A 23,508-nucleotide genomic window follows, 5' to 3' on the forward strand; every position below is an offset into this window, starting at 1 on the left:
TTGGAAAAAGTAATCGAAAAAAACCACAACATCAACCTTGCAATAAACTAAACCGCTGTAAACAAAACAATATTCAGTGCTTAGCACTTTACCATTTTTTTTATAAATCTGGGAAAATAAATTGAGAAAAAAATAAAGACAAATGTACAAAAAATGATTAAGGTTCAAAAATATTGCTCTTAGTTCTTTGAAGTGCACTAGTCATGCCTGAATAACATTGATATAACATGTAAATAAATTGGAGAAAACCTTAACAATTATCTAAATTACTATTGCTTCATACTACACATCAGATATTACATTTAAAAAATTCTCCAAACTGAGAAATAGCAAATAAAATTATTAACACAATTATGTAAAACACAACTACACCATTTAGTGTTGTGCACTTAAAACATTCAATAAATTGAGAAAAATTGTAGAAAATGAGGATCAAGCTTCAAAAATTGACAATACTCTTGGTTCCTTTAAAGTGCACTAGTCATGCCTGAATAACATCGTCTTAAACATTGGAGAAAAATTGGAGAAAACGGTCCGTGTACGGATCTGGTAACTGGATTTTCCGTTTGAAAGGGTATTGAAAAACAAAAAACGAGTGGTTATTTGATTTTTGTTTTAAAATACAAACATTAAAATCGAAATACAAGACGTTTTTCCTTTTCATGATCAAAAAGGGATATACGAAATTTTAAAAATGCCCTGATTTTATATTTAGAATAACAAAAAAATAAAATCAGTAAGAGATAGAAACGAAAAAAGGTCCGTTTTTTCATTTTCTGAGACCGGAAGTGGTCATCAGCAACAAGATTTTCAGAGGGCGGAGCCAGAGAGCAGTGATTGGTCAGACTGACTGAGAGCCAGAGAACAGCGATTGGTCAGACCATAGATATGTATAGAAGACAGGGCGCTAGCGTATCTAGTCTATATATATCTATGGTCGGCAGGTCTGGTAGTATTTCCGGCTGCTGTCGACTTTGTTTTTGGAGTAAAACACGGTAAGAAGATAGATACTTCTAACCGGTAGCGTTGTTTTGTTGTACGTTAAGTCAGCGACTTGTGAAGAGTTGTGTTTTGTCGTGTTTGAGCAGTTGGTCCGGACGCGTTAGCTAGCTAAGCGGCTAAGTTAGCTAGCGGGCTAATTAACACAGGTGGCTAACTTACCGCTGAACACCTGTGTTAGTTGCTGTCGAAGCTGTCCTCATTATTAGAATGAACTTCTCAACCTGTGTTTCTCTGCTGTGTATTTTAGCTTTTAAAAAAGTTATTTTACTTTAAGGTTAACTGAAACCCGTTCAGCTGCACTGAAGTTTAACGTTCAGCTGGTTTGAATTAAACCACGCTTAACATTGCGCAACATTACCTCTCTGAATCTCCATAACTTCATTAAATTCCTTCTCTCTTCCACTGCTCAAGTTCAATCCAGTATATAAAATGACAGTAATAGTGAATAAACTAACAACCAGTCTTTGTATATATTTATTACTGTATGTATTTGTAGTAAAACATGAGTTGAAACATCCTACTTTTGGATCTAGAACTGCACAAGCCGTTCATTTTCAGTCATCTGACGAGTTAAACTCCCCTTTTTATGTGAGGTTGAAGCAGAAAGTCTGAGTTAACAAAGAAAGTTGTTTATAATTTGTGATACCTGTTATCTCTGACTGAGGCTTTAGTTTTAGTTGAGCCGATTTACACGTAGAAACTTTGTTCAGGAAATCTTTCAGTAGCTCAGAGGACAGGCTGCTTTTTACACAACCTTGTAAGAGAATGTCTGTCAATGCTTTCAGCAGAATTTAGAAACACAACACTTCCTAAACAGATATTTTGAGGCTGTGAGGTTGAACGTTTGAGAGTATATCAGTGTGTTTGTTTGTGGTCTTTCTGTTTCTAGGTGGAAGCTGAATTAGTGAGGATGACTCCTGCTCCTGTCATCTCTAAGCTCCTCACACATCTTTACCTGCACATGAGGAAAATCACTCCTGTAGAATGCAGGTATGTTTGTCATTATTATAAAAAGATGTTGCCTGGTGACCTGTCAGAAACCCATCATACAGAGTCAGCCAAAATAATGTTTACACACATCAGGAAAAGAAAAACTTGCATAAATATTTCAATACCAAATTTATTCAGACATCACGAGATTAATAAAAGTTATCTTTGGCCTCTACAATTACAAGAGGTGCTCAAAGTGGTGGCCACTGGCTTCCAGACATTTCTGTTGTGTTGTAGACGTCACTTGTTGATGCTCCATTCATGAGGGTAGCGCCATCTGTTGGGAAAACATCGTACAACAGGACACAGAGTTATCGTGATTTGATCAAACTTAGAAAGAGGAATCTATATGTATAGAAGTACTTATACAAATGAAATATTTATAAAAGTTTTTCTTTTCCTGATGTGTGTACATTATTTTGGCTGACTCTGAACTTAATGAGAACAAAACTGTCATTTAATTGTTGCTTTGAAAGCTTCTTTAGTGAAAACCAGCTGGTGTTCTGCTTTGAAACAAACTGCTGTTGAGGTCTGTGTTTTTAGGTTTAACCCCACAGTTTCTGAATGAACTGATTGTTTTTTTTCCTGATCAATGTGGACGTTATAATTGATGGTAACATTTACTGATCATATAATCAGCATGACAATATAACAGTATAACATTCTGACCACCTGACTAATACTGTGTTGGTCCCTTTATGCTGCTAAAACTCCTCTGACCCAGTGGTTCATCAGAACCTCTGGGGATGTCCTGTGGATTCTGTGGATCCTGTGGGTTGCAGGGTGGGTCCTACCTAGACCAGGCTGATCCTGGACCATCCCACAGATGCTCAATCAGATCTGGATGTGGGGAGTGTGGAACCCAGGTGAACAGCTTAGCTCTGTCGTGTTCCTCGGACCACTCCTGAGCAGTTTTAATTTGTCCTGCTGAGGGTGGCAGCTGGCATCAAGGACTGCTGTTGCCATGGAGACTAGGGGTTGTTTGTCCTGCAGTGTTTAGGTGGTGGTACATGTCAAACATCCACATGAATGTCAAGGTTTCCCAGCAGAACGTTGCATTAGAACAAGATGATGGATGTTGTTCTCTTCAGCTGTCAGTGGTCAGAATGTTGTGGCTGATCGGTGGATCTGTCTGCCTTTACTCTGACATCCAGAGTTATACAAAAGTGTAGTATGTGTGCAGTGCAGAAGAGATTTACTTTATTGTATGCAGTTTTTTTTTTTTAAGAGAAAATCATATCCATATACAGATTTTTATTAATTCCAGGGCTGGTTCAGTAAAGATTATAATAATAACTACATCAGATAATTCTTGGTCGCAGTTGGAATTTTGCAGCCTGAGAGATGGTTGAGAAGGTTTGCAGTTCTTGTTTTAGCAAAATATGTTATAATAGAAGATCTTTATTGTCATTGTACATGAAATTATCTGCAAACCAGCAAAGTGTATCAGTCTGAGGTATCTAAAAATAAATAAGTAAAGAAAAATGCTTCTAAAGCCAATAATAAACAGAATATTTTGAGGGAATATTCTAAAAAGGAAAGAAAAGCTCCATTCTCACTCCTCTCAGGATAAACTGTCATTAAAATTGACTTTAAATTTAGCTTCAACACGAGATAAAAACATTTACTTTCATTACTGATGTTGTCAAGTTTTAATAAAGTTCATGCTACTTTTATAAAATGATGAAAGTGAATAAATTGTATTTCTGTGATCTGTGTTTGATTTCTGTCTTTTCTCCTGTCATCCAGATGTTCAGAGGGAGATGATGCCACATCTGGTCCAGCTGATGGAAGGTCTTGAAGTTCTCTGACTGGCCTCGACTGAAGATGGTCGTCTCACTGGATTTAAGGTTCAGATGCTCAGTAACAAACTCCACCAATGAGCCAACAGGGAAGCTTTAGGTTTATTAAATGTTGCTATGAAGGTTTCGCTGTTTTTCTTTGTGAATGCAATGTGCTCCAACTGAAACTTGAATTAGAACTTAGAAGTAAATCCTTCCATCTGAAAGGATTTAGTTGCATTAATAACCTCATAACATTCTAATTTTTATTCCAGTCTTGGTTGGAAATAGAATCTCTGTATTGATTCAGGTAAAAACTGAACTTCACAGCATGTTGGAGCAAAACAACCAGATGAAAACTGTGATGGTGTTGGATTGTCAGACCGTAATGTTGCAGCTCAAAGCAGCTTTTCTAGCTCAGTTCATTCTGACATTCAGCTATGAATCAACACAGCAGATGGTGATCCATGCTGTGGAAGTCTCACATCTCCTGATTTAATGGAGCTGCTTTGCACTTTTTACACTGTTTATTCACCAACACTTTATTTAATAAAAGTCCCATCTAGTTTTTATGAGGAATGTGATGTTTTAATTTCTCTGTGAATAACTGCAGTCTAATGCAACAGCTGGAGTTGTAACATCTGTCCTGATATTGATCATGAAGTATTGATCAGAATACTTATGGTCAGCAGTCATCCCTGAAGTTTTACATTAAAATCTTTACTTGTGTTGTGAACTTTGGTAAGAAGCAGAAACGTTAGCGTTGCCATGGATACATGAGTGTTAAATTCTGTCCATGTTTCCATTTTGGGAAATTCAGTCCAGTTCCAGAATGTGGAGGAATTTAGTCTCACAATCACAGACAACAAATATTATCTGAAAGTGGGTTATTGTTGTTTATCAGCACAATACAAAAAGATTAATGTTAGAAATATTCCAGTTAAGACTCTAGAATATCATGATTTATGTAAATTTACCTCAATAATATGAATGTTCAGGTTAAGATTGTACAGTGATATTTATTATGTAAGTTTAGCTGATTAAAGTTTATGACTCTGCACTAAAATATTATTTAAATTGACACATTATTATAATATTTAGGGTCAGACCCTACAGTATTGAGATTAAGAAATCAAATATTCTATAAAATGTAAATACACTGAACTCATTTGGATATATTTAAGTGAGACTCTACAATATTATTTGACACAAATCTATCTAAATCAAAATTTTAATAATTTTATCCAAACATTTACTGGACTGATTTAAATATTAAAATCACTCCTTTCTAATCCTCTGCTGTACGTTCAAACCTGAGGCCTTAAATAGAAACACACAAGTATCTGATTGAAGGAACTTCTGCAGAGTCCTGGTTCCAGAACATGATGATAGAATTATAGACAAACTTTAACAAAAGCTGCCTGAGAGTTTACAGGTTTTTATGTTGATTTCTTCAGTAATTTAATGAGCGTTATCAGCAAAAATCAAGTGTTCATTTGATGAACTTCATTTCCTAAAACATCCAGAATTGGAGCTCATATCTTTGGCAGCTGTAAAGTTTCTGCTCCTTCAAAGTTCACAACACAATGAATGAATTCCTAAAACACTCTCAATGCTGGAGAGCGTTTGTGATGCTGAAGCAGTGATCAGTTTTTCTGTTTCTTCTCTGGAGATGCACAATGAGGGACGTCTGCAGAGACTGAGAAAGAGTCTCACCACATCCTGACATGAGGAAAAAGACTTTATTGAAGACTACAATGAGAAAAACTATCAGACAGCAGACGGCTGCATTCAAGGTGAGCTCTGAACATTTGATCTGGAACAGGAATTCAATAACGGCAGCATGAGCTTCATTTCAGTCTGTAGCTGCTGAATTCATGGATGAATCATCTGGCACTAGAGAGGAAGACCATCAAACATCCACGTCAGCTGATGGAGGTCCAAGAGTCTCACCAACAAACAACCTACAGAGTGAAGACCTCGAATCTGATTGGACGGCCTCCTATTCAGCCACGTGTGAACAAATGCCTCTAAGCTGATTTGTTTTCTAAAATAAATCTAGTTTGAGTCCTAATCTATGCCTGTGTGTTTGCTTCTTTACACTGCTGTTAACAGTTTAGGCTGTTAGATTGTTCCAGATAAGACAAGTACAAGATTCTTCAGAGCCGTTCTACCACGAGCCTGACAGGAAGAACTCCAACAGCTACTGAATGTTCCTGTGGTTCCCTCAAGGCTACAGGAGGAGCCCTACGAGGACGAGCCGGTCCACCTGATGGTGGCCAGTCGCTGCGGTTCAAAGCCAACACCGACTACGTGGACTTCTACTGGACCACATGGAGGCCTTCAAACCGGACCAACAAGTTCAGCGACTCCCCGACTCGTGGGTCTGAGGACGCCGAGCCTCGGTCCAGCCGGCCTCCTGTCTGTGGGTGTTTGAGTGCTGAGAGGTTTGTGGATGCATGTGAACGTTCTGTGTTGAAACAGCAGCTTTGGACTCAGTAACGCCGGGAAAAACCAAGAGCTCCTTTATTTGTGACTTCCACTAAAAAACTGATGAAAATAAGTTTGCCAGGGTTCTGACTGATAACAGATTATTAAATAATGAAAATAATCGTTTAAATATTCCTTTAAACAATCCTTTTAGGTCTACATTTCCTTTACACTGACTTCTTGGTATATGTACAAGTATTTTGGGTGGAATATACCATTAAGCCCAATGTTCAAGGGTTCTTCTGGGAATATACCATTAAACCAACCTTTTAGGTAAATGTTCCAGGATGTTGGGTAGAATATACCATCAGATCAACCTTTTAGGTCTACATTGGAAGATTTTAGAGTAGAATATTACTCCAAACCATCCTTTAGGTCTACATTTAAGGTGGAATACTCCTTTACACCAAGATTTTTTGGTCTACATTGAAGGATTTTAGGTGGAATATTCCTTTGAACGAACTTTTTAAGTTTATGTTCAAGGATGTTGGGTGGAATATACCATCAGACCAACCTCCAAGGTCTACAGTAGTGAATTTTAGGTGGAATATACCATTAAACTCACCTTTTAGGTCTACATTGGAGGATTTTAGGTGGAATTTTCTTCCAAACCGTCTTTTAGTCTACATTTAAGGATGTTTAGGATGGTATATTCTTCCGAACCAACTTCTCAGGTCTACATTTCAGGTGGAATATTCCTCCATACTAACTTTTTTGGTCTACATTGAAGGATTTTTTCTAAACCACCCTTTCGGGTCTATATTTGAGGTTTTAGGTGGAATATTCCTTTTAACCAGCCCCTCAGGTCTCTTTGAGGATTTTGGATGGAATACTCGGTTAAACCAACATTTTAGGTGCATGTCCAAGGATTTTTGGTGGAATGTTCCTTTAAGGTGGATGTTTGAGGACCTTGTAGGTGGAATACTTCCTGAAACCAACCTTTTAGGTCAACATTCAAAGATTTAAGGTGGAATATTCCTTTAAACCAACCTAAATTTCATGTTTTGATCATTATCAAGTGAGAAACCTCAATCCAGACTCCTCATAATGACGTTTGAGATTTATGCTGCTGTTATTTGTTTAGTCCAGACTAAATGACAGAAATCCACAACTGTAATTTTATTTCAGGACTCGGTTATTAAATGTCAAAACAATCCATGTGACTCTAAAAACTCAACAGCTTTACAAACTCTAAGATTAAACTCTCCACAAGGATCCAAAATAAGTTGGACTTCTACATGAGAGCTTTAATTATTCTTCATCTACTTCCTGAAAAGTTTGGTCAATAAAAAACTAATATTTTCAGCTGAACTAAAGACAGACTTTGTGATTTTTCTGCTCACATGTTGTGTTGTTGTAAACTTACTCTTTCAAATAAATAGCCTCCTAACCCCTGGAAACCAGCGTTTGTCCTGTTTTTGTGTTGCTCCTCGGCGACCCTAGACAGCCGGGTCCTAATGTTTTTTGAGCAACACACCATACTATGACGTTTTTACAATGATGGTTCTACTATGGAACCAGTTTGACATGTTCAGGTGTTCTTTGTGTGAAAACTCAGAGATTTCAGGTATCAGAAGGTGGTTTTCAACTTTCTTTGTTAACTTTCTGCTTCAACTTTAAACTAAATTTCCTTCACTAACCCAGCCCTCTGGACTTCCAGTAAGCTGTGTTCCTATTGGCTGTCCAGGTGGCTGCTTGGTGTTATCAGGAACACCTGAGCAGCTCAGTGTCTTCCTGCTTTATTTAGCTGCAGACAAACATTTCCTCTGCTTTTTCCACTGAACGGGTTTGGCTCCATTGCTTTAGTTTGTTCTTTAGGCGTTGGCTTGCAGCTTCCAGCAGTAAAATCGTCTTTAATGTGTTTCTTGGTGTGTTTTAGGGCTTTGTACTGGATAGTTGTCTTGGTAAATGTGGTTCTTTAGCCACAGTTAGCACATGGTGCTAATGTGTGCAGTGATTAGTGGATTTGGTGCAGCTGAGTTGTGTCTTTATCTTGGCTGTAGTGAGTCTTTAGAGGTTTTTGGTCAGACACATTCTGTATTCTTGTTTGAGAACCACGTTGGTTGTCCAGAAGGTAAGAGTTCCTGTCCTGATTCTCTGTTCTCAGAGGTTCTCTGGTAGGCTGCAGGAGACTTTAGCGTTTGGGTTGTGCTAGTTTGGTTTTTGTATGGTTTCATTTGGACGACTATCTTGAGGCCCCTCCATGTGGTTTAGTGAGGTTTTCTGGAACAGTTCTACAAAGCAACCTGCAGCAGAAGAGACTTTGAGAGTTTTTAGGAAGTTCTGGAGACCAGACTTTAGAGCAGCAGAAACATTTGTCAGCAGTTTGAGCAGGAGAAGGTGAGCTTCAGAGTAGAAATGAGACGGAAACCTTCTTGACCCGTGTGGTGAGGTCCTGTACCAAGAGTTTGAGCAGGTTGTGAAGAGTCTGTAGGTTCTTTGGTCTGAAAGCACAAGAAGGTATCGACTCATTAAAGGAGAAAACAGGAGATATTGTTTGTTTCTTCCTGTCACTCTGCAGTTTCCGTTAGACTGAATATCAAGTTTATATTTAAAATGATTTCCCATGTGAGCCCAAGAAGACGTTCAATAATAACTCCCCTCCATCCCCTGGACACAACATATTTTATTACCATGTAAATCCTTTTATTTTTTTTTTTTTTAAATATATGTTTTGAGCTTTTAATCATAGGTTTTAGACATAGTTTTTTCTCTTTGCTTGTTTAGTTTTGTCATCTGTGTGAAAGGTGCTAAACAAATAAAGTTGAATTGATAAACTGAATAATTGACTAACTCATGATTGTGACAACAGAAGTATTTTCATTGTGATTTAAGGGTTTATTTCATTTTTAAGGTTGGGGTTAAAGTCTTGACAAAAAAGATTAAAGAATTAAATTGCATTTAAAAAAGCAATTAAATCAAAGGAAAAAAACATTTAATACAATAAAACTTTTAACAAGAAAGTTAAACATTAAATACAATTAAATTATATTAAGGAGACAAAATATTTAATTAGATAATTAAATGGAAGATACAAAACACATAATTATGAAATTAAACAAATATTTTTAAACAAAAATGTTGAACATTAAAGATGAAATATTTTTGATAATTAAACATTTAAAAAATACAATTAAACAAGAATATTAAACATTTTTGAAAAATACAAAACATTTAATTAGATTATTAAACCTTTAAAAACAAAACATTTAATTAAAAAATTAAATGTTTAATTCAAAAATTAAATCTTAAAGACAATAAAACTTTAAATAGGAATTAAACAGAAAATACAATGAAGCATTAAAAAGAAAATGAAACATTAAAAGGTGGTAAAACACTTAAAAAGAAAAACCTTAACAAAGATTTAATCAAAAAATTAAACATTGGGAAAGAAAAAGGAATTGTTCAAACAAGCCAATAAAACATTTGAAAAAACAACAAACATTAAAAAGAAAACATTTCAAACTCAAATCAGACATTAGAAAAGAATAAAAGGTGAGAAAAGAGCAAAACTAAACATTTAAGAAGAATCAAACTAAAGACAAAACATTTGAAAAGACACCAGTTAATCTTTAGAGGATCAAATTAAACAGAAGAGACAATAAAAGGATGAAAAAGAGCAAAAACAGATAAAAGTCTTAAGGTGTTTTCTAGTCTGAAATGAAAACATCAAGTTGTTTCTTCAAACATTTCCTCTTTCTATGTTCTTGGTTTGATTGTGGACAGATTTACTAAGAACTCATTTAAGAAAACTGCTTTCCAGATAAAGTCTACTAGTAGTTGAAGGCATTTATCAAACTAATGTTACCTTCTGATCTCCATAAACTTTACTGTTCAGTGAAGAGAATCAAAGTTTGTTGAGGATTTCTAAAAAACCCACAGGTGAAGGTCTGAGAAGAACTCAGATGGATGGTCTAAATGTGAAATCAAGACTCATGGTCACAAGTTTTAAGGCTTCTGTTAACCAGAAAGTTCAAACTAACAGAGAAGTACTGAGAAACTTTTAAAACTTCAGTCCTCAGAGTGTCTGAAGGTTCAAACTAACAGAGAAGTACTGAGAAACTTTTAAAATTTCAGTCCTCAGACTGTCTGAAGATTCAAACTAACAGAGAACTACTCAGGAACTTAGAGGATTTCAGTCCTTGGACTGTGTGAAGGTTCAAACTAACAGAGAAGTACTGTGGGACTTAGAAAATTTCAGTCCTCAGACTGTCTGAAGGTTCAAACTAACAGAGAACTACTGTGGAACTTAGAAAATTTCAGCCCTCAGACTGTGTGAAAGCTCAGGTCCTGAGGACTTGGGAGGTGTGGAGGCTTTGGAAAGTCTTGGAACTGAGGGTTCCACCCTCCAGCACAAAGGTTAAAGTCCAACCTCCTGAGAAAAACGGTCGAGTCGAGACTCGAGTTAAAAAAAAACTCGAAAACGACAAAAAATAGATGATAAATGCGCAAAAAAAAGAAGAATTAGTATCTGAGCGAGTAGCTCAGGGGGATAAGAGGAGAGACTACAGAGCGGAGGGTCGCAGGTTCAAGACCCACCACTGACACTCTTCTTTCTTTGTCTTTGTCAGGATTTTGAGAAAATTTAAGAAGTGTCTGGTCTTGAACCAGCGACCTGCAGCTCCATAGGCAAATCCTTAACTCACTGAGCTACAGATCAGATGAAAAGAAAGGATTTCGTCGTCCCTTTGGCATCGTAGTTCCTCAAGTGACCACATGGGTGGAGCCAAGGCGGAGTCTGGGTGGAGTCAGGGCGGAGAGTAGGCGGAGAGGTGGGGGGAGTAGAGGGGGGGGAGGCCGCCACCCACCTCCCCACCTACTCTCCGCCCTGACTCCACCCAGACTCCCCCACCGCCCACCACACCTTCCCCCGCCCGACGAGTTCTTCGAGTCTCCACGAGTTCTTCGAGTCTCGAGTTTCTGGAGTTTCCACCAGGTCGGAGGCAGAACAAGTTGTCATGAAGAGGTGTTGAAGTCAGCCAGGATGGAGTGACTTTTTACAGCGACTAGAAGGACGACGACTAGAAGAGCAGGTCTTTAACCACCATCCATAAAATCCACGGAGTCGGCTCCAGAGAAATGAAAGGTCAACTTTTATCAACCTCCATCCACATGTTCAACTTGATATCTTTACTTTGACATTTTTAGCACCACAAACCTTTAGTATCACACTTTATTATCATTTATTAGGACTTTAATGGAATCCACCAGCAGATTTAGTTTTTGTTGACAAACTTTATTCTTGTCATCGTGGGACTGCAGTATTTAAAACAGTTACTTCTATTTGATCTCATGTTTATTAGTTTTAGTGGAGAAAATTATTTTAGTTGTCGATTAGTCTCTTAAAAACCAAATAATAAATTGGATTAGTCAAGAGGTTAAAATTTCTTACTTTGTCATATTTTAAATATGACAAAAAATATAAAAATAAAGTGTCTTGAGACAATTTGACCTGTAATTTTTATTTGTAAATAAAATTGAATTAAAATTGTATGTATCTTGTAATGTTGGAGTAATTCAGACATATATGTTGGAAAACACATTTTCTTTGTCCATTAATCTGTTGAGTGTTTTCTCCAGTAATTAATTTCTTGTTTTGGTTTATAAAATGTCAAACCCAAATATATTCAGTTTACTGTTATAAAAACCAAAAAGATTTACATTCATGATGCAGGAATCAGGCAGTTTTTCACTTTTTATCTTAGTTTAGTCAGAAAGATAGTTGATAATGTGTGAATTGTTGCAGCTTGTGAGCCGTACAAGGTTTTAATCTTTGGGGCCAAGTGTCAAAAAACATTTAGAAACAAACATCAGCAAAACACTCAACAAAGATCTGAACATCATTTGCATGACAATGTCAAATTAAAGGACATTTATTTCCAGCGTAAGTGTGTGATATTCATCCTCTGGAGCTTTCTCTTCACATCGTCTTCCGCCTGGACTGGTTTGGTCGGGAGCATGTGCAACAAACATTTGAAAAACTGCACTTTAACATCAATGGATGACACTGAAGATTAATCTCTACATAAATGAGACTGAGTCTGGATGTGCTGCTCTGTCATTAACTCCTAAGTTTAGGGAAAGTTCAAACAAAAGAGGACAGTTAAGACTTGAGAATGAGCTTATTTTGAACAAACATCTCAGACTTTCTGAGCTTCAGCACCTACAGCAAGATATTTTAACAACAAGCAACTCAAGAGATCCAGTTGGAGAGAGTTAGCTTTAGCTGAGCCAAAGAACATGTGGGATGCTAACCTAGCAAACATGTCAGACTTTTCTCTGTGAATTCTGAGAAATAATTTCCTATTTAGTGACAGCTACACATCTTAACTCAGTCTCATAAAAACAGACTCTAATTCAGTGTTATCCATCCATATTAAAGTGCAGTTACCCAAAATGTTTGCTGCATGAGCTCCAACAAAACCTGTCCAGGTCGAAGGCCACTTTGACAAACAGGAAGTGGAAGATTCCAAGCAGATTTATAGAAGGGGGAACCGGACTGTACTAAGTGTGGTCTAGTATAGAGGGGTGTTTTGTGGGTTTTTAAGGCTGATAATGATTATTACTGAGACATTTGGAGTAGATATTCATTTGCAGTAAATGGAAGTATTTAAAATCTTGGAGTTAAACTTAGAAGAACACAAACTCTAACAGAAAACTTTGTTGATACGTTTTTGTTTTGTTTAGAGATGTTAAGTTAAAGTTTTGTGAGGCATAACCAATCAAATCACTCCAGAAGACAGAGCGACCACAGGTAGATAAAGGTTCAGAGGCAAAGTAGCGGCATTTTTAAATGTATTTATTACCGTAAATCAGTAAAAAATAAAATACTGATAATCAGTAAATCAGTCAGCCCACAATTACTACAATTCTACAATGTATGTCTCTTTCCTTTGACTTGTTATTTGTACAATATACGATGTATATGATGGCGTTTTTTCATACCAAAGGCTATACTATGATGTTTTCTCAGAGACATACCATGCTACTCTGTTTGTTCTGGCCCTGGGCCACTGCACTCCTCCTCTGTTGTTTTCTGGATTGTACTCAGCTGCATGTCTTCGTCCACCAGGCCTCCGTTGACTCGTCCCGCCTGCTGTCTCTGGAGCTGAAGCTGGATTGGAACAGACCAAAGTACAGTCCAATCATGATGCCAGCTGTCTCTCAAAAGGCTCCTTCATCTGGCAGGTGGCAGCACTTCTTCTGAGGGGAAGCTGAGCTGGCCTGGCAGAACTTTGGAGATGTGTTCCAGTGGTTGGTGGATGTGTGGGGAGATAGAGAGGGACCTTTGAATTGTTCAGAAAGGAAAAAAGGGAATCAATTGGTAGTTTTAGTTTAGGGTGCTACTGCGGTGTGTTTTTGGGTTTTAAGAGTTGAACAGGAAGAGTTTTTTTTCGTATTGATTATCTTTTACTTTGTTCCTGGTTGGAATGCCCATCAATGTCAACATGAAGTTCACTTTTAGTTTTGTTTATTTATTTTTATTTCACTAACACCCATTTGCTTTTAACCCCCTCACATGTTGTGTTGTTGTAAACTTACTCTTTCAAATAAATACTCGTCTAACCCTGTGGAAACCAGCGTTTGGACTGTTTTTGTGTTGCTCCTCACCTACTTCAGACAGCCGGGACAAAACAACGTTTTGTGGACCAAAGGCTACTATGACGTTTTTAGAGCGACATGCTATACTATGACGTTTTTAGAGCCACATGCTATACTATGACGTTTTTTGAGCGACATGCTATACGATGATGTTGTTTGGACGACATGCTATACAGTGACGTTTGTTGAGCGACATGCTATACTCTGACGTTTTTTGGACCAAAGGCTATACTATGACATTTTTAGAGCGACATGCTATGATGTTTTTAGAGCGACATGCTTCACAATGATGTATTTTGGGCGACATGCTACACTGTGACATTTTTAGAGCGACATGCTATACTATGACGTTTTTAGAGCGACATGCGGCATACAAAATTTTCTGCTATTTCTGATCAGGAATTGGATGAAACTATTAAGGACATAAAAGCAGAGCATCCTCATGTAGGAGAGGTTATGCTGAATGGACATTTGCATGCAAGAAACATCGTGGTGCAAAAACCACGAAACTGATTTATTTTGTCTCCATTTTGTTTACATCTCCAGGATAAATCGCATATTAGAGGAGTTTAAAGCTGCATTTAACCATCATACAATCTCCTCTGAAGGAAACAGAACCCCAGCTCAGCTTTTCACACTAGACAGACATCTCCTGACACTAAACTTCCCAGAAACTGCAACCAATGAAAGGACAGTGGATACAGTATCAACATCTCATACACAGTACTCCTTCTGCCCTCTCAACCAACAGGACTTGCAAGAACTTGTTGTAGCAGTAAACCCGCTTGAAAATGATAGGAACAAGGGAAAAATATATCATAGAGTACAAGAATTTGTGTTCCACAAAATAGTGAATATGTAATTATTATTCAACAGTGGCAGTGGACACAACAGTCACGATGTAACAGCATAAGCAGAGTGGTGAACATCTACTGTAAATAGTAACAGTGCAATGGTTTAAGGGTGTGTTAACATTTCTAACATGAATATAAACATGAAATGTCAGAATAAAACATATTTCAGTCTACTCTGTGCTTTTAATGATTATTTTTTTCACTAACACATTTGTCGGATTTTTTGTCTGCAGACTGCACTGCACTGCACTAAAAATGGCCCCATTCATGAGAGCTACACAAAACAGTAATCAAATGCATCGTCATCTGCCAGATTCTTTCCATTAACAAAGATCTGAAGCTCATTTGAGCATGTGTGAGCAACTGGAAAGCATTTTGTGTCGTCATGGATAAAACTCAGTTTTGGGCTGGGACTAAATTCATTTGCAGGAATTTTGCTGCTTCCTGTTGCAAAAGCTAAGTGTAACTGCCATATTTTCATTTCCCTGTATTTTCCGTGTATTTTGATGTTCTTATGGTTTAACACCACTAGAGGGCGCTGTGGCGCTAGAGTAAGCTTTTGTATGCTGAGTAAGAGGTTAATTGCACCAGAAGAAGCGATCTCAGAGAGAAGAAGAAACGATCTGAGAGAAAAGAAGCATGAAAAGGGCTAAGACGAAAGGTTAAAAGTTTAAGAAGATAAGATAAATAAGAAGAACGAAGAAAACCCAGGCTAATTCCTCTCTCGGTACTCAGCCAACGAGGTATTTTGTCTGTTTTATTTTGTAGTAGTTTTATTTTGCCGATTGTCTTTATTTTCTGTAAGCTAATTGTTGTTTCGTCTGTGTTTTTAGTTTTCACGGTGGTATTTATGAATCTGTGGATTCAATAAATTCATCGGTTGGAGAAAGCCACTTGTGTCTGTCGGTACCTGGAGGAATTATACTAAGATATGTCCAAGATTCAATGTCTGGATGAATGCCTTTTCTGCTTGTGTGAGGTCCCTGGTGTGTAGGCATTCCTCCACCTCCTTATCTACAAAGGGTGAAAAAGGTACAAAATAGAAAATATCACAATTACATTTTTACATACATGCATAAAAACAGTCACTCTAGTATTGCACACAGAGAGAAAGACAGAGATGGAATGCATTCATTTTCACAGTTATCTAATAAATGTCCATAATGTGATATTGTATTATTAAATTATTGGCCGTTACTATGATAATGGCTTGTACAGACCCCCCACCCCACCTTTACCAAAAATCTGTGCAACAGTCTGTCCATTCAGCACTGTTTCCAGAGCTCTGTGTCAGTGTGTGTCATTATAAAATCCATTCTACTTGTTTATTGAGAGAAAACACAATTTAATGAAACGCCTCTCCATGTTTTCACTGCTGTCGGTGGCTTCTTCTGTGTGTGCGTACATGTCTTGGTTTGATGTTTGCTCATACGTGAGTCTCTTATGGACAGGAGCTGACTAATAAAAGCAGTAGTATTCCTACTATAAAGAGTATTGTTTTTTTTTTTTATTTTAATTAAGCAAAATTAGAGTTTGTCATGGAAAAAAATTGTTGTTGTAGTGATACCTAATTATATCCATTTACCTTGAACAGAGAGAAGAAACTCTCTGGATTTAACAACCATTAACTCCTCTCTTGGTCTTCTATTACTACCAAGAACAGAGTAGCTGGGTTTTAGGAGGGCAGCCACAACATCTGCTGTGACTTCACCAGATTCTTTAGGTTTTTCAAAAACAACTCTGATGCTGCAATTGTTTCTCAGGAGTGGTAGAACCTGTAAAATCATAAACAAAAAGTCCATTCCAAGCTTACCGTTTAAAAACATTTTTTTCCCCCACATTATTTACATTTTTACAATTTTTCCACTGAAAAAACAAGCAATAAATTAATCATAATTCAGGATCTGATATGCTGAAATGGTATTTTACTGTTAAATGTGTATTGTTTACTCTAGTACACCTAAACAGCTGGCTTTCACAGCCACAGAACTTGTAAACCTTTTCCGTGTGCTATAAAACAACACAAGCTATTTAGCATTTCCTGTACAGTAGAATGCAATTACAGTTACATACAAGTCTCAACTTACCTCATAGTGCTTCAAACCCTCAACCAACTGATCTAGGCAGCTCTGGCGTTGCATGAGTACATGGAAACGTATTGCATTCTGCACAAATGCATCTCTGTTGTCCATGACCACTCGGTTTGGAAGACCCTAAATTTGATGCCTCCACGAGTCACAGCATTCCAGTGCTTGCTCCAGTTCATAATTGGATGCTGCTTGATCAACCTCCAAGTGCATAATGAGAACATAAGTATAAGAGATATGCACAGACCACAATTCATATAAATACCTCAGAAAGTAGGGATAAACCAAAATGAAAGTATTCACATCAATCATACTATTATACCTTCTTCAGGGCCTCTCTCAGTTCCATGTCAGCTATGTCGTCTGGAGTGACATTCATCTGAAAGAAGTTCCCCGTCATAAGGCAGTCTACTACCAAAAGAGAAAGGAGGGCTGGAGGTTCACCACCCTGGACTATGATGGTTGACATCCTCCATCCAATAGTGTTGTACACTCCATTCTGAACATGTGAAATGTTCATTTTTGGAATGAAGCCATTTGGAGACTCTGGGAGGAAAGGGAAAAAAAGAATTACACATTGAATAAAAGCTTCAAGACCCAAAATACAATTGAACTAAAACATTTTTTTGTAATAGAAAAAAAAACTAAGAACCATAGAGTCACCTGAACTATCTGGCCTAAAGTATCCCAAATCAAAGAGGGCAACACTACCTTTAATATTGTCACTGAACATCAGGGGGAAATGACAGGTGTGCTGTTTGCATGCTGATCTGATCTATGCATATGTAACTCTTAGTCACAACAGCAGTGTTTCCCATTAATGATACAGAATCTATATCATTAACTATGCCGGACCTGTGGAGGTCAGTCATAGTCTAATTTGTGCTGCCAAAGTCTCACTGAGCTGATCAGGTCTGTACACTCTTTCAAACATCACTGTTTTAGGACTGAGTGATATGTTGAGTTTTAAAGAAATATCAATGTATTTTAAATCAGATGTAAGACGAGACGTTATGCTATTTAGTGCAGATTACTGTATCTTGTTAAATGAGTGAGTGAGTGAAGTGTCCGTCTATATGTGTGTCTCTGCTGCATGGAGGGTTCAGCTCCTCCCCGCTGAGACAGAGAAGAGGAGCAACTAACATTAGGCTCTGCTGCTGTTTCTCGCAGACCTTCAAAACAAAAATACTAAATATACATTTTGACAAACCTGATGCTGCTTTTAAAACATTTAACATGTCTGAATTTCTCATCTTGCCAATCTATATTTATCACTGACCCATAAGTATGCGTTGAATCCTGTACAGATTGCTCAGGTTCTTTGACAAGACTGCGCCTGATGGCCTCCTCAATGGCTTCATCTTCATCAACATCAATAGGGCTAGAAATAACACACGGGGATAAAACAAGGTGAATAACGGAACAAAACAGACCAACATGGAGCAGAACTCATATGTGAAAATATGACTACATATACATGAAATCTGCAAAGTGAGCAGCAGCTTTATTTGGCCTTTGCAGTAATTCCACAGCATCATCACTTGGAGCACTGGCTTGAACAACCTCTTGTGTATCACTGTGTTCCCTCTGGGTAGTGGATGGTGCCATTCTCTGTGTCACTACATAGACAAAAACAATTTAGTAGGGTGGATTAGTGTAATGTGGGACACTTTTGTCAATTCTGACTTACCATATTTATATATGAAGCTGATACATAAATATGACATAATTAAAAAAGATAATTATATAATATCTTTAAACACTGTGTGCAAATCCTATGTCACTGACCATTGTGTGAATTTCACAAGGTACTTCCTATGTGTTTTCTTGTCCCCATTGATGACATCATAAACACAAAGTCACATGATTTCTATCTCATAACATCCCTGCCTAAATTCAAAACCATCCATGTTCACTTCAGTGTTGTAGACAAGAGATAAATGCATTGGAGCTTAAGTGTCCCACATTACTCAGTGTCCCAGATTACACTAATCAACCCTACCTAACTTTTAAAATTAACCATCAGTCACAAATTCATCACCTTATTAAAAACAGCAATTAACAATAAGAGGCTAATATTTACAATGATCTTCATACAGATGAAGGGTGTTAGAAGCATTTTTTTATTTTACTTGATAAACACCTCTCTGTCCTTGTAGAGCTGAGCTTTTAAAATCACTGTCATCAGATAGTTCCACCTGCAAAGGACTCTGGACAAGGTTTTAAAAAAGAACATTTTATTTACAATTATTTAGTTTGTCCAGTTACTTTTGAGCCCTAAAATTAAATGGACCATGTATAAAAATGCTTGCAATTCCTGTTATTTTAAACCATATTGTGATGGTGTACAGAGCTAAAATTAGAAAAACTGTATCACTGTCCAAATATGGACCTAACTGTAGGTGTGTTCTATCCTGTGTGCAGTGGTAGACTGTTGGTCCAGGAGTTACTATAAAAGTTCTGAGGAAATGCAGGGCTGCAAAGCTGTACACTAATGTGCCTCACTGTGTTCTCCACCACATTATGCAACATGCTCACCTGTGCTGGAAGTTCCATCTCTGCAAGAATGTACAGACAGGTGCCCGAACACACAGAGGCAACTTCTTTACCACTCCATGGGAACTTGGATGTGACCCTTGGTTTCATCAGTTTCTTACACCCCTTGATGGTGCTCAAATAGTGAAATGGGAGTAAGTGATGCTCTGATAACCCAAACGGTCCTCTGAAAATAGCTGTAATTTCATTTTTCGGTTGGTCTTCAGACCATGCTGTGGAAAATGAAATTTTTCCAACAAGGCCAGCCTGAGCTAGTCTTGTCCGAGTATCTCCTCGAGGTATAACAAAAACGGAATTATCTGGTGAAAAAGGCAAACATACAACTTCCTTTGTGTATGTTTTGACATGCCTTCGGTGCAGGTATCCCAATCGAGCACCAGTACATCGTGGTATAGATGGCAGAGGTGCCTATTGAAAATAAGCACACCAAGACATTTTTCTTCATGGATAGACAGATAGCAGTCCTGTTACAGACCTATATGCTGAAATTCAGTGATGTGGAGGCTTTTGTATCACACAGAATGTAAATATATGCCATCCAAGGGAAAAAAAATCCACATTACTGTTTACTTAAACCTACTATGACCAATGTTGAACTTCAAAATTAATAAAAAAAATTAATTCTATCAAGTGCGTCTTTAATCAATCCTAGCCTTAATTCAATTTGCCAACAGGTATCCTGATTTGCACACAACATATCAACCTGTTCTCATTTCCAGTGTGTCCTACATTACGTTATTTGGCCACATATGACAGCTTTACTTACCGATCTTAGTGACGTGGTGGTGGCAGCAAAACTTGAAGTATGTGAGGGCCCGGCCAGAGGTATCTGTGGTGTGGAAACCTGAAACAAAGGGCTATATTTTAAATGTCAGATGTGGCGGAAAAGCCCCTGTCCCTAACACAGGGTAGGTAGACTGGTTAAAGACTGGGCAAAAGTAATTATCCAATTTCAAGTAGTTAATTACTTATTAACCTATAAAACACTGTTTCAGTTAATATCTCTTCCTACATTGTGTCTCAAATCACTACACTTAAATCACTTCAAATAACTACACTAAATGTCGGCTTATCAATAAATGAATCAATTTCAAGATGACTTAGAAGTGGATCAGAGTTGATTTATTTTACAGATGGAAATAAAGATCTCTCATTAATCACTAAAGGTTTGTGTGTATAAAAACATACATATTACAACATATTTAATATATTTAATACCAACATATTTAAGATCTAACTATATGTAGCTTAACTCCTAGACTTGCGGCCTAAAGTGGAGGTTATAGAATTTTAGACTTGTAAAGACCAGGTAAACCTTAGATGGCAATCAAGCTAACGTTAGCTACTTGTAAATTACATTTTAACATATTAATCACAGCACAGCATGGTCACTGTTGCTACTGGTACCCACTAAGCCAGTGGTGGGCAATTAATTTTCATATGGGGCCATATGAGAAACTTTGACGGTTGTTAAGGGCCGGACCAGTACACTTAAAAGCTCTGCTCAATATATATCTCAATAAAAACAGTAAATGAAACAATACAATGATGTACAATGCCCAAGTCTTGAATCTCTGCTCTCAGATCCCAAACTCGTTTAAGCACCTTGTCCAGGCTGATCCATCTGACAGCTGTCTGGTAACCAAGGTCACCATGTTCACTATCATCTCCTCCAAAAAGACAACAAACTGTCTGTATTTCAATGCTCTTGCCCTGATGAAGTTAACTACTTTAGTTACAACATCAGTCACGTGGTTGATTTTTAGCACTGACTTACACAACACCTCCTGATGTATAATACAATGCAAAAATATCAGTTTCTGTTCTGGGTTTATTTCAGTCACTTTATCTTGCATCCATTTCAAAAGTCCAACATTTTTCCCTGTCAAATTTGGACAGCCATCGGCTGTAACACCAACCAAATTCTCCCATTTTAGTCCCAGCTTGTTCATGCATGTATTTACCTCAGTGAACCGTCGTGGTTCCTTTCATTGGCTGCACAGCTGCCAGCTCCTCCGTCATCTCAAAGGTTTTCGCTAGTCCACGTACAAAGATGAGTAACTGGGCTGTGTCACGGACATCACAGCTCTCGTCCAGAGCCAAGGACAAAACGTCAAAATCGTTCACTTTGTTGTGCAGCTGAAGCTCCAGATTTTCGGCGCTGCTCTCCACCCGCCTCGTGACGGTTCGCCTCCAAAGGGGCACACTAACGAACGCTCCTTTTTTCTCCGGGCATATAAGCGCTGCAGAGTCCACCAGACATTCTTTTATAAACTCTCCATCAGGGAATGGCTTACTGTTTTTTGCCGATTTTGTAGGATATTACAAAACTCGTCTTGACTGCTGCATCCCTTTATGTGTGAGCGTTGGTAAAAATCCTTGCTGCTTTAGCAGTTTAGCTAGCAAACCTTCAGATATCCTGCCCGCTCTGCATCAGTCAAATGTTTGTACTTCTCCGCCATGTTTGGTCTCGTAATGTCGATTCAGATTAATATCCTTGAGCACCGCGATCTGTTCGCCACAAACTAGGCCACAGCTTTACCTCTGACTTCAGTGAAGAAATACTTGGAAGTCCACGCCTTGTTAAAAACTCTGCATTCGGAATCAATCTTTCTTTTTTGCCGTTTTTTGCTGAAGCTGACCAACAAAGCAACCAGTGAAGTATGGAAAAAACGCGCGAAAAAACGTTATTTTAGCAGATCTTTCAAAATAAAAGCAGTGCAGGCGTATTGTTTGCATGTACTGTGATGAAATATATTTGCATTGACTTTTAATATTTTCCAGTGACCTCATACGGGCCAGTCAGGGTCATCCGGTGGGCCGGATGTGTCCCGCGGGCCGTAGGATGCCCAGGTGATTAAATGAGCTTACGTTTTTCAAACAGAAATAGAAAATCTTTACTGTGAATCCATAACCTTTGCTAGCATCACTCTGCCGATGTGTAACGCTAGCCTGTCGGTCTGGCCAATTAAGTTAACAGTAACTCTGTCCAGAATGAGTAAATAAGTTGAAATTCAACCGCTTCACTTACCGTTTGTGGTGTGGACTGAAGTGCAGCCCGTACACCGGCCATAACCGCCCTCTCGAGTTGGTCTGATTGGAGCGAGCCCGCCATGTCTGCTTCTTCCCCTCACATCACCCGCTGAGCCGCAGTCGGTGGTGTGGGCGGGGCTTCGTGATCTGAGGCTACGGCAAGGGGCGTGGAAGACAGGCGTTAACCTGCCTAATTTGCATAATTTCTAAACATTTAGCTTTACACTTTGCCAACGATTTAAGATTTAGATTTAGATTTAACATTTAGATTTAGATTTAGCATTTAGAATTAATATTTAGATTCAGATTTTGCATTTAGATTTAGATTTAACATTTAGATTTAATATTTACATTTAGATTTAACATTTAGATTTAGATTTAGCATTTAGATTTAGATTTATTGAAAAATGAGCTAAATGTGAGAAAAATGAACTAAATGTTCACAAAATGTCGCCTATTGAACAGTGAATTTTTACATTCGGCACCCCATATTTAGACACTGGTGGTGCGGACATACGGATGAGGAGGAGAAACCTGTCACCTAATCATATTTAACAGGAAAACACGTCTGCAGTTCGCTACTTAATCACATTTAACCCGAAAACCAGTAGAAAAGAACAACAAAAAACAGTAAACGTACAACAGAAAACCCGTTAAGTGGCCACAGAGTGAAACTAGACCGCGCGCGTTCATGCGAAGGGAGAGTCAGCTTTTGCCGGGGTGTAGGAAAATACTACAACACCGGGACGAGGGGGCCTACACCCTCTCGCATACCTGGGATTCCATCCTCCAGAGACCACCGGACGGCGGGGGGCGTTGCCGGTCTGACAGATTCTGACAGATCTGTCAGACCGGTCACCTGATAAAAAGATACGTCATCACATGTCAGATGACGCTTTGAGGAAGACGGCGGATGCCATCAAAACATGTCAGCAAGGTAAAACCATCCTTTCTTTACTGATTTGTCGGTGTAAAAAGTAACGTTATCCTATAATAGTAAACGACCAAATTAACATAATCCAACTTCCAACATGATTGTTGAAGAAATGAGAAGCTCCTCACTGCATCAGCTAGGGTTAAATAAATTGTTGCAGCTGAAACATATTCATCACT

The 23,508-nt window shown here is 38.0% G+C and overlaps 1 protein-coding gene across 2 annotated transcripts in view; it reads left to right on the plus strand.

The window, feature by feature from the left end:
- LOC111571622 (SUN domain-containing protein 3-like) overlaps nt 1–7,520 on the plus strand; it is an 11,226-nt gene extending 3,706 nt beyond the window's left edge. The window contains exons 1-3 of one of the 2 annotated variants that reach the window (XR_008599406.1): nt 1,787–2,858; nt 3,742–5,569; nt 6,006–7,520. Coding sequence is in view for 1 of the 2 variants with exons in the window: in XM_055004221.1 (XP_054860196.1) it covers nt 1,892–1,992; nt 3,742–3,793 (153 nt within the window). In the remaining variant the exon portion in view is untranslated. Of the gene's footprint in view, nt 1–1,786; nt 2,859–3,741; nt 5,570–6,005 lie in introns of those variants that run through there. The other variant, XM_055004221.1, reaches the window with a different exon arrangement.
- Nucleotides 7,521–23,508: the final 15,988 nt, after the last annotated feature.

Source organism: Amphiprion ocellaris, chromosome 18, assembly GCF_022539595.1.
Source record: "Amphiprion ocellaris isolate individual 3 ecotype Okinawa chromosome 18, ASM2253959v1, whole genome shotgun sequence".
Taxonomy (NCBI): Eukaryota; Metazoa; Chordata; class Actinopteri; family Pomacentridae; genus Amphiprion; species Amphiprion ocellaris.